Raw genomic sequence first — 12,623 nt, 5'->3', positions numbered from 1 at the left:
ATCTTAAGTGTCTCAGGTGTCAAGTGTTGAAGGAAATAATTCATTATTTATCAGCTTTAATATATCAGCCAAATTTTATTATCGGGCCGATAACGATAACATAACAATGAGCAAATATCGGCCGATACCGATATGAATATGGCCGATATATCGTGCACCCCTAAGAATAATAATAGTAATAATAACAACATTTAAAATAAAACGAATACCATCATTTAAAATAACACCGGATACTACGGATAGCTGAGTACTCAAGTACTTGGAAGTGACAGCAAACATGAAAAGGTGACGCTTTTGAAATTGCGTCTACATCCGACGCACATGGCACCCTTTACCGTCAATATGAAACGCAGATACATACGGCCAGAAGGTGCCTCCTAGTGGTCTAACCCTAACACTACCCCAGACCTAAACCTACCATAACCGAAGCGTGTTGTATTGACGCTAAAGAGTGCCACGTGCGTCGGATTAGGCGCAATATATGACACCCTGGGATGAGTTTGCGTTGAAAACAGCTATGTGGTCCGACTCACCAGCCATTGTGTGTCTCAACACACACTTTGACTTCAGGGGAGGAACAACTCAACTCTATCTGGAGTGGATTAGAGGACGACACATCGGACGTGTTCCTCCTTATAGAGACTACATAGTGTGTGTGTGTTGGGTTTTTTTTTTTACCCACCTCACACAAACCATGTGCAACAAGCACAAGACACCCATCTTAAATAATGGTGCAAATGGACCCACTGCCCCCGAAGTAAAGTTAATTTATCGGTTGAGTACTTACTCAAGTAGATAAGATGACTAAAATATCCATCACTAGAAAATAGGTTTTTACTATTACAGCTATCGAGATTAACGAATCGTGAGATGTTTTTGAAGTATTTAGATCTATTCCCATCACATAAAGTGTTGCTGTGATTGAGCAAGCAAAGGACAGTGAGTGTGTCGATCTCGAGAATGAAGATCTTATCATTGCAATGCAGTCTCTCTAACGTTACTCTCTAATGCAGCAGACACGATGATGTAAATACAGTTAACGTTAGAGCTTAGTTGTGCAGTGTAACGTGCGTCATTGAATTCATAACGAGTTTGGCAAGTGTGTTCTTTGATCGCTTTCTTTCTGTATATAATTCACAATTTAAATAAGATTTTTTTTTCATCCTACTTAAATAAACGATGTGAAGTTGATTTTTAATCACTGGCCTGACTTACTGATACGATTTTAAAGTGAAAGATTACCTGTCTTAACCTGAACAACAACAACACATCAGCTCGATCCGAGGCCAGCTCTTGGCAAGCTGAGGAAACAAGTCGTTGGTGAAATGGTTGAAAATTTCCAGAGAAAATAACGAAGGAACTAAAATATCCTTTTGTATTCGTGTGTAGATCCGAAAAACACTGATCAACTGCCATGCTTCGACTGCGCAGCTCCGTCTCGTCTGTCACTGAACATGGGCTGGCATTATGCAAATATTTTGGGTCATACATATTAATGATCCCGACTTTTACGTCAGAGTCGGTATTATGTGGAGATTCGCCCGTTTTTCAGGGGTGTTTTTCAAAAACGAGATTTAAGTAAGAAGGAGAAAACAATGATGTTTGAGACTCACTGTATGTCATGTCCATGTACTGAACTCTTGTTATTTAACTATGCCAACATAAATTCAATTTCACATTATAGGGCAGCTTTAAGTGTTTTACTCCCTACTTATTATGACGTAAAAATCGTCATTTTGCATCATAATAAGCAGGAAGTAACATTTCATTAAAAAGTGTAGAGACTACAAACATTAGCTCATTATTATTCAAGGGTGTGGGACCCACTCACCTTGCACTCGCCCTCATCGTGCTGCTCGCCACAGCCAACTAACAAGGAACATTGATTTCTCTGCGCTCTTCCAGATTGCGGAGCTGTGAAATGTGGTGCATTGTGGGAGTGGTTGTCTTATATACAAAATGCACCCCTTCTGTCTTTTCTTGGTCAAGAGGCCACCAAATTCAAAAATTCTTTTAAATTTCGATTACAAAAATTGATCCACTTTCAATAAAGATTAACGTTGAAATGGGTGAAATGCTCCTTTGGATGAGTTGGGATGGGTCCAGGCACAGGTCCACCATAGAGGGTCCTCTGGATGAACAGAGACACTAATATTAGCGTAGACGGCATCATTCTTACGATATACCAAGTACATCAGGATGTACGGGACATGTTCCTGGTTTCAAGAGGATGGACTCTCTACCACCCTGGAGTTGCCCATGCGGCGGCGGGCTGGTGTGGGTTTGATTATAGCCTCCATGAGATCAGCCGGCATGTGTTGGAGTTTACCCCGGTGAATGAGAGGGTCTCTTCCCTGCGCCTTTGGATTGGGGATAGGTCTCTAACATGATTCCATGTTCTTCCTATCAAGAGTGGAAAATCTATATGTGCGCAAGATATTTTGGATGAAATAAATCAATTAATTTTAGATTAACTCTATCAAAACTGTACGTCCAGTTTACCTGGGTTCCAGCGCATGTGGGTATTGAGGGACATTAGCAAAAGAAGCCCTGAAGGCAGAGAATATAAACTTAGCAAATTAGAATTCATGAATTCAAGTTATTATTAAAAGATATTATAAATAAAATGTGGCAGGATACATGGATGGATCAGGAAGAGAAATGAAGACATTTATAAAGCATCCAGAAAGAAGTGATGGTTAAAAAGAACAGTATAAGAAGACAGGAGGACACTATGCTAGGTTGAGAATAGGGCACACAAGATTAATAATAAACTGCCTGAAGTTTATAGGAAAACACCGGATTAGCTGACTGCAAAAGCGAGTCAAATCTGTATCTCCCCCAAGTTAAAAGGCCTAACTTCACAGCAGAAAAAAAACATGTTTACAGCATTGTGGCAAATAGTTGTTTTGGTCTATGTCGCTAATTTTGCGCTTCATGACGACTGTGAGTTGGGTGAATTTTTTTACAAGTCATCTGTTTAAATTATATTTAAGCCTTAAAGTTCTGCATAATTAAGGGTGTGGTCACTTGAGTGACAGGTAAATTGCTGCTGCTTTCACTGCTAGTCATTTGTCAAACTGTGTCTGTGCTTTTTCCAGGATTATTTCATACAATTTAATACACGTATTATACAAGGGGGTAATCCATCGACCGGAAGTTGAAGCCTCGCGGGAGCTGACATCTTATAGCAGAACTTCACTTGCGTTAGCATTCCCATTGACTCCCATTCATTTTGGCGTCACTTTGACAGTGAATAACTTTACATCTGAGGCGTTTGAAGACCCCATTTGTCCTTTATTTATTTCTAAAGAAACACGACAATGTATAAAATGCTCCATTACCTTGTAGCTTATGTTATGGCCCCGTAGAAGCAGTTTTAGTGAAAGTAGGCTAACGATTGCGTCATACCCACGCGACTCTCTGTTGCACAGTAGAGAGTTGAGATTACTGTATGGACAGGAGGAGAAACTCGCGCGCAATCGGGGAAACTTGGAGGTAAAATGACAAAATAATTAATCAGAACACCTAGCAAAATTGTCTCCTCCTAGCTCATGGACAGCTCCTACTCACACTCTCCGCCTCTGCATGTTTCGGAAGGGAATGATTCGGGTTTCTCATGCCACATCACTAGAAGACAGACGGGTTGCTCTCATCACATCTACGTTATCAAGGTCTGTTTGAGTCTGCGCGTCAGGGACGGAAGTGCTAAAAAAATCGCCAAAACGGGCTTCAATCGTCTCAATGGAGTTCCAATGAGATAGCTCTGTCCATTTCTTTTACGGTCTATGGTATTACACCTTCGCCCGTGAACACCGTTGGATTCCGTCGTTGTGGAGTATGGAGAAAACGACCAGTGCTGTATTTCCAGTTGTCTCCCTCACATGGATGTCTGATGATTTCATTGCTTTCTATCCATCCATGCAATAGATGCACACCCTTGAATGAGCGCGGATTTCTAGTTCATTTACTTGAACTTCTGAATTAATATCTTTGGTTTGACCCATCTGAGAAACTGAGAGGCGGCCAAAATCAGATTGTAAAATGGACTGAATTAAAGCTCTTTATGAACTTGACGTGAGATGGCGACTGACTGACATATGTGCTTGAATTACTGTCACATGCACAAGCTTAGAGAAATATTGTAAGTTACTGTCTGCATGATAATACATTTTTAACTAGCAGAATAATAATGCATCACGATACACATAGTTGACTGTTTGTATGTTGTGAGAAATGTGTGTGATCTGTGTTATGTACTTGTACACATGCTCTAATTGCCCCTTGTGAGATTAATAAAGTTGATAAAAAAGTAAAGTAAATAGTCTCACTTTTAGTTACGTCTTAACTATTTTAATATTTCGAAGGGCAAAAACATGAACCTTAACCATTGGCTTTACTTTTTCAATCAGTTGTCACTTTAGCCCGAGGGCAGTAGCATAGCATTAGCACCTCAGCTCCACCCACGTTCCGCCTCTTTGTCCATTTTAATTGATTCGGTAGTGACGAGAGGTGACGCACTGCCAAGATTGCGACAGCCGGCCCCGCCCACTTTAGGCTTCAAAAATGCTCTTCAGAAACCTACGGGTGACGTCATGGATACTACGTCCATATTTATTTGCAGTCTATGGTTCGAATATGCTTACTTTTCTACAATAGACCTTTTTACTGTTTGTACACAATGATGAAGTAGCAACGTATGCGCGCATTTTGGCAACGGAAGTATGGCGAGAATTAGCAGTATGTCAACACAGACAGAGAAAATTACTTTAAAAAGTTGACTTTGTCAAATGGTATCCGGCTACCAAATCCGTGTTCTATAGTGGAGTGGATAGAAGACGTCAGTAGATGGCCAGATATATATATACGTATTTAGTTGAGAAACCGAGCGTGTACACCCGAGAGAAATTACGAGCATATAAATCACTGGATGCTTATGAATATGTTGTCTGCGTTGTCATGTACAGAACGTCAAATACCATGACATAGACTCAGAGTTTTGTGTGTTAAAATCAGAAATTCTCCTCGTCAAAGATAAGGACACAAGACAACGATGTATGAGGCTTGGGTTATAATCAACCAACGAGAGAACTACGTCCTCACGGCGAACTGCACCTGCATGGCGGGGTAAGTAGGCTATAATTTGTTTTGGGCTTGTAGTTGACATACAAGATGAAATATGCTTCAGTGTTACTGTCATTTCAGGTTTAACTTAGGCCTACCCTACTCTCCTTTACATATTCTCATATGTTCTCATAACCAGGGTTTGAAACTACAATTTTGTCAGCAACAGCCAGCCAATATCGTTCAGTTACATTCAAAACCTGTTAGGCTTATGTCGTATACATGCATAGTAAGTCAGATGTTTACTTAATTCATAGTCCGAAACGAAATTTGGCTGAATCAAATGTTACTTTCAAGCCCTCCAGACAGCAAACTGACATTGAATCAACGTGGAAACGACGTCTCTCATGACATTGAAACAACGTTGATTTTGCTCATCGAATTAACGTTGAACCAACGTCAGATGCGGCATTCTTCAAAGCTAAATGAAAATCGAAAATTGGTTTGCTTTCATAACGTTGAAACAACGCGTTGATTTCAAGTTGATTTTCCGTTAGTTTTGAAAGAATGACGCGTCTGACGTTGGTTCAACGTTAATTCGATGAGCAAAACAATGTCGTTGTTTCGATGTCATATTTCCACGTTGATTCAATGTCAGTTTGCTATCTGGGCCTGTTCATAACATTATTGATCAGCCAGTAAGTTTATGTTGTTTTTGTGAAATTTCAGGCTTGAGTCATGCTGCAGTCATGCAGTTGCAATATTATTCAAAGTTGAGCTCAATGTTAGGATGGGAAGGACTGAGAAAGCAGCAGTTACATCTGGAGTGTGCATGTGGAAAGACATCAGCAGGAAAGAAGTCAGACCAGCTCTATTGAGGGAAATCAGCTTCCACAAACCAAAGAGGCTAGACAGGCAGCTTCAAGCACCATTAACATCTGTTATCACACCCAGAGGCATGTAATAGTTGACAGTCTAGATAAGCTTCCTATTACCATAGTGTTTTGACACCATAATGTAGCATGAGAAAGGTGTAACTTGGTGTTCCAGAGATGAAAATGCCTTCAGATAGTTTAATGTTTATCACTATAACTTATGTTAGTTTGTGTTAGAGTAGGTCTGCGGTTACTTACTTTTTAGAAATTACATTTGTTTGTTGTATATTGTACACCTGTGTGTTTAAAGCTATAATGTGAACATTATGCAGCACAGTAACTGTCATTTTGTTGCTATTATCAGTGTTGAAAGATGATGACATCCGGGAACTGCGGGTTGTGGACCCTTGTGCTGACAAGCCTGGAAAATAGTGACACAGACACTGCATCATCCGACACTGATTCTGAGGAGCATCCTGACTTACCTGAGCCATTGACTGCTTTATTTGATGTAACACTCAGGCCCCGTCCACACTACTGCGTTTTCGTTTAAAAACTGAGAACTTTTGCTACGTTTGCACCTCCCGTCCATACTAAAACGGGAAAAACGAAGACCTAAAACGGAGAAGTTTAGAAACGCTGCAGCTCCGTTTTGCGTTTTGAATCTCCGGAGGGCGTTTTAGTAAGGACGGGACGAAACGGAGGAGTTTAGAAACGATGACGCAGAGACTCCCGCTCAGCTCTATGATTGGGTGTCATCACTCATGACGTGTCCTTCCCTGATTCATCTGTCACCCATCACGTGTCCCGTCCCCGGAAGGAAACAAACAAAAACATCCTGGACTACGTAGCTAATGTTAGTGACTGCAACATGGATAACGAATTACAAGCGTTACTGACTTTAATGTCTTTGTTAGCAGCTGTTGTGCAAGCAAATTCTGCATTTTACAATGCTATAACTGCCTACATGCGCTGGAGGCAAACTATTATTCGAGCGATCTACGACAATTCCCGTGTGCAGAGGCGGTATCAACCGTACATGGAGCGTCGGTTTTGGGTTAAGCCGGGAAGAACCAGCGCATGGTGGGATAATTTTAAAAATCAAGTTGTGGTCCCTAAGGAATGGTGCGAAAACTTTCGAATGTCCAGAGCGGCACTTATCAACCTCAGTGAAAGACTACGTCCGCACGTGGAAGGAGCAACAACAAAAATGAGGATACCCATGGATGTATTAATAAAAGTAGCGTGCATATTGTATTATCTGAGTGACGAGGGGACACTTCGGAAAATCGCAAATGCATTTGGACAATCCCGACAAGTTGTGTCAGTAATCATCCGACAGGTATGTAAGGCCATCGTCATTTTCATGGCTCCAGACTACATTAAAACACCGAGCACCGAGGCCGAGGTGAAGGATCTTGTTGTGAACTTCTATCGGACACGGGATGCCACAATGCCTGGGGGCAATTGACTGTACACACATCGAAATCAAACAACCCTTAGCCAACTCAACAGACTACATAAACAGAAAAGGAAAACATTCTTTGAATGTACAAGCTTTGTGTGACCACCAGTATCGTTTCATGGATGTTGTTGTAAAATGGCCGGGGAGTGTGCACGATGCGCGCATATTTGCTAACTCGAAACTCTGTGCTGACCTAAAAGATGGGACAATACCCTCCTGCCCTAGAGAGTTAGTGGAAGGTGAAGATGCTGTCCCCGTGTTCCTTCTGGGGGATCCAGCTTATGCCGTACCTCATAAAGGAGTACCCCAATGGCGGAGTTACTCCACAGGAGCAGTATTTCGGCCTATCTCTTTGCAAGGCTCGCATGGTTATCGAATGTTCATTCGAACGTTTGAAGGCACGGTTTGCGGCTTTGAGAAGGCCGATGGACATAAACATGGAGGACCTTCCTTATGTGATATATGGAACAGAATTCGTTGTCTGTTGCCTCAAGTCTGTTAAGGAGCTGTCTCTTTATGTCCAGGTCTTCCTGTGCAACGGAATTTGCGGAGAGTTTTCTCTTCAATCGTTCTCTCCTGTGGCCACACAGGGTAGCGGTGAGTCTCTGGCGTCGATTCACCGTCATCTCTGGAGACACAGCACTCTCTTGAAACTGGGCCGCAGATGACCCAGAACCAGCTGGGCTGGAGAACTCCGTGGCCTCCGCCGCCACGTTGCCGGTCTCGATACCCCTCTGAATCGCATGCGTTGCAGGAGAGCCTCCCCAAATTGACTCGCAGAGCTCAAAATAGAGCAAAACTACTCGCCCATGGCCACTTCGACGACCAGCATCTACCGCTCGCCTGTAGCTGATTCGTACAGCCTTGAGTTTTGTTGTCAATTGCCCTGTGAACAAGAAACAGTTTAACGTTAGCTGCTAATATAACTAGCATCGTTATACGTTATAACTTAGTTAAAGTTTAGCCAACTATACATACCTTTAGTGATTTCGTCCTTATTGTTGGGGTACACCTTTCCCATTGTTGTGGCTTCCTCTGGCGATGGATAATGCTCCCGGTACTTTTCCAATATGTCGCCGTATTTGGTTTGCGACAACTCCCAGTCTGTGTTTTCTGCCGCCATGGCTGTTATATATTCCATTGTAACTTTAAGTAAAAGTTCCACCTCATCGTCGGTCCATGAAAAGAAATCTCTAGTCTTTGTCGACATTTTCTAATCTTTGCAGAGGTAGCTAACGTTACTTGCTGCTTCATCAATCTGAGGAATAGTCCATCCGTTTCCTGTTTACACCGGCACGCGCATGCCTAGTGTTGGTGAATGGTCACGTGATCCGCGTTTTCAGTCGTTTTAGTGTGGACGGAGATAAATTTTAATACGCAGGTAAAACGCTAGTGTGGACGGAGATCGTTTTCGTTTTAATTCTCCGTTTTTAAACGAAAACGCAGTAGTGTGGACAAGACCTCAGGGACCTCTCACCACAGGACGTGCAGGTGAAATGTGAGGATATATTTCACAGACATAAAACTACACTACAACCTCATCAATGTGAGAAACTGGAATTTGTGATATGGCAACAGTCAAAGTCAAAGGACTGGTACACCTACAGGGCTGGTCGAATCACAAGCACTAAATTACACCAATCGACCACGACTGACAAGATCAGCAAAACACATCCAAATGATATAATGCAGTATAAAAGAACAGAATTAAATGTCCCATCTGTGCTCTGGGGTGAGAACATGGAGGAAACGGCAAGACAAGCTTACACTGCATGTATGTCCCAAAGCCATCCAGATTTCAGCGTCAGCTCATGTGGCTTAGTAGTGAAACCTTCTGAGCCACACCTTGGATCATCACCTGATGGGTTAGCAAGATGTACCTGTTGTGGCAAAGGGGTGGTAGAGATCAAGTGTCCCTACAAATACAGCGTTAGCCTTCAAGGATGTACAAAAGATGAGCAGTTTTGTCTGGATAAGTCATTCGCATTGAAGCATTCACACACATACTACTATCAATGTCAACTTCACGTCTTTGTGTGTGATATTAAATATTGTGACTTTGTGCTGTGGTCCAAGAAGGAGTTCATTGTTTCGCCTGTGACAGTTTTAGACTGGGTGTCTATGGGCTAGGGGTTTTACAACTACTGATTTTAACTAGTCGACTAGTTTTGCATAACAGTCGACGACTAGTCGTTGAATGGTTTATTCTAGAGGTGTGCGATATCACTAATAGTAAATGTCTCCACGATCTGCTTTTGAAGAAATATGGTAGTATCGTGTTACAGTGCATTCTATCAGTTCTGGTGCCTCTGTCTCAACTGTACAACGCGACGTAGCCTACACATCACACGTTAAGGAATAGGTACGGGACACTGCAATTCACAAAAGTTCATTATTTGCATAAGCCTTTCCTGTTAAACATTTAATTCACACGCTGTTCTAACGTGCGTTCTCTTTCATCATCTCGTGTTCGAGATCCACCTATGGGAAGGGCATCCGTACCTGACCTCTGCAGAAGCATCCAATTGCACCAAGTCTGGCTAGACAGACAGAAGCGCGCGGCCAGTGCCCGATGAGGCCACACCCCTCACCCACGGGCATATAACATCTGGGCGCGCTGCTATTCCTCAGTTGACATTCGCTTCTCGCGACCTCTGCACTGACACAGTTCGGTTGGATTAACGTTACGCTGTCCACTTTCGAGTCTACAGGAGGACATATCGCCAGATCAGCCTCCGCCAGACGTGAGTGACAGTCGTTTTTCTTCAGCCTATCCGCTGTGTATTTTGCATCCGGAGCCGCCGAGCTCTCACTGTCCTTCACCTGCTCCTCCTTACATGGCTGCCCGCCACGTATTTTCCGAGTTCTTCACCGCTGGCCCACCCATGGCTATGTGACCGTCTAAACAGCCGCTTCCCCCGGGGAACAGTCCATCACGACGAGCCTGCCCGGCCGCGTGTGGTGCTCTCATCGCCGCTAAGGACCCTCTCGTTCTGCGCGGTCCGCTTGGGCTTAGCACGCTCAAGAAGCTTTGGAGAACCCAGAGAATTGCGGTCATTGTAATTGCTGCCCATGTAGCTTTTTACAAAGCCGGCTTTAGTTGCACTATCCAGCGCACCGTGCTTGGCATTTCTTACTCGGATGGGGGACGCGGTGATGATGACGCGCTACCGGGGGACTCCCGGAGCGCCACAGATAAAATATTTGAGCGGTATTCAGCCCAATCCGCATTCCCTGAAGAGGACATCTTCGCGGGAAAACCTCACTCTCGTTGACGAACCGGTACGGTTCCGGCGACGAGGATGACGCGTCTTTCTAACGTTACCCTAAGCTAGCGCTCACGCGGTTTTGCCTCAGTCGATCCTCCTGGAAGTTTGTGAGCGAGCGGCCGTTCGTCTCAACATTGTGTGGCCAGCTCCATAGAGCGCCACCGACCAGGATAGGAATATTTACGACGGGTAACGCGGGTACCACCGCCCAGCCTGAGGAAACAACTCTTCAACGTTTTTTCCAGTGTTCGCGAAGCTCTCAAGCACGCCTAGAGCCTCCCGCTAGACTGTTAACACTGTCTCACGGGCCTTGATGAGTAGGAAGGCGGCCCTGAACGCTAGCAGCCCGCCTGCTGTTCCACCATGGGAGCCTCCAGCCCGCGTTCACGGGCCACGAGCCCTCCGTATTCTCCCGGTCCCGGAACCCTTGTCCGAAAGACACGGGGTCTCCCTCGGACGGTCGGGTAATCCCGTCTCGTGGCTACCAAGCCACAGGGGGGCTGTTGTGAGGGAAAGTACATAAGCAGTGTTACCACACCGCACACACTTGGTTCCCTCACCCAGTTATTAAAGGCTTGCCCCAGTGTTTCCCAACACAAAACACAAACTATTATTAAACGAATCAAATGAATTCGTGCAGATTTTTATATCTGTGTCAACATAGAGAGCAAATCTCTCTGATCCCTTGCATGTCGCCCCGAGTCTACCCTCAAGATGGCGCCATTGCCTCACAAATCAACCAGCTGGGCTCGCACAGCTCAGTTGCGGCTGCAAGCCATGTGTTTCTAGTGCACGTTGTGTGTGTGGAAGGCTTGGTCATTGTGTTTCCCAACACATAACTAAATACACGTTTAAACAAACTATTCTTATATATCCTTAAAAATGGATAGTATTTTCTGCTTGCACTTGAGACTGCCCAGTTCATGTGTTCAGGAGATGTGTGTTTTTCCCCCCAATTTCAAGGGGCTCCTTGTGGGTAAAGTTTAGCACAGTGTACACCACACTATGTTTGCCCAGTTCACGCAGTGTTTGCCCAACACAAAACACACAAACACAAATAATAACGAATCTAACAAATTCGTTTCGGAGGGAAAACCTCTTTCCGCAGAGAGAACCTTCTCACTGCAGAGAGAGGAAACCCCTCCGAACCCCCGCATGTCGCCTCTAGTGTGCCCACGAGATGGCGCCATTGCATCACAAATAATTCTGTTGGTCTCAAGACACAGCTCTGCTCTGTCCCGAGCTGGGACACTCGCGAGTCACGAAGCGGCTTGGCGAACCGTTTCGGCTCCCGAGTGGGTTATGCGTACAATAATGCAGGGTTACAGATTGCAATTCGCAGTAAAACCCTCTCATTTCAACGGCATTCTCTTTTCTCACACGGAAGAGAAAGCTTCTCACATTCTGGAAGAGGAAAATTCATCTCTCTTAAACAAGGGAGCGATTCAGGTGGTACCCCCCAATCTGATGAACCAGGGTTTTTATTCCCGGTATTTTCTGGTTCCAAAGAAAGGCGGCTCTCTCCGCCCTATCTTGGACCTTCGAGTGTTGAACAAACATTTGAGGAAATACACCTTCAGAATGCTGACACAGGGCGCTCTCGCCCGTGCCATAAAACAGAACGACTGGTTCACATCAGTCGATCTGAAAGATGCTTTCTTTCACATAAGCATTTATCCTCCGCACAGGAATTTTCTTCGTTTTGCCTACCAGGGCATATGTTGCGAATTCACAGTTCTTCCGTTTGGACTCAGTTTGAGTCCCCGGACTTTCTGTCTGTGCGCGGAGGCGGGCTTAACGCCTCTGAGAATAACAGGTCTGAGAATCCTGACTTACATAGACGATTGGCTCATCATAGCCGAATCGAAGGAGAAGGTGTTGCAGACACCGGCCGTGTGCTCGCGCACATCACATCGCTCGGGTTCCAAGTGAACGTGGGCAAGAGCAATC

At 44.3% G+C, this 12,623-nt stretch overlaps 2 protein-coding genes across 2 annotated transcripts; one reads left to right on the top strand and one right to left on the bottom strand.

Moving 5' to 3' along the window:
- Positions 1–7,783: 7,783 nt before the first annotated feature.
- LOC148973456 (uncharacterized) lies at positions 7,784–8,971 on the bottom strand. Its single transcript, XM_089120046.1, has 2 exons — positions 8,383–8,971; positions 7,784–8,290 (listed from the first exon to the last, which is right to left on the bottom strand). Exons 1-2 carry the CDS (start codon positions 8,612–8,614, stop codon positions 7,785–7,787), a joined length of 738 nt encoding a protein of 245 aa, XP_088976172.1. The 5' UTR covers positions 8,615–8,971; the 3' UTR covers position 7,784.
- On the top strand, positions 8,854–11,386 carry LOC148973455 (uncharacterized; the record flags this gene model as incomplete). The annotated part of the gene is made up of 1 exon (XM_089120280.1): positions 8,854–11,386. A coding segment is annotated over one exon (681 nt), but the record flags the coding sequence as incomplete, so codon positions are not given.
- Positions 11,387–12,623: the final 1,237 nt, after the last annotated feature.

Source organism: Pimephales promelas, chromosome 15, assembly GCF_988280905.1.
Source record: "Pimephales promelas chromosome 15, fPimPro1.hap1.1, whole genome shotgun sequence".
NCBI lineage: Eukaryota > Metazoa > Chordata > Actinopteri > Cypriniformes > Leuciscidae > Pimephales > Pimephales promelas.
The sequence above is the reverse complement of the archived record's forward strand: the minus strand, read 5'-3'. Positions and strand labels throughout refer to the sequence as shown.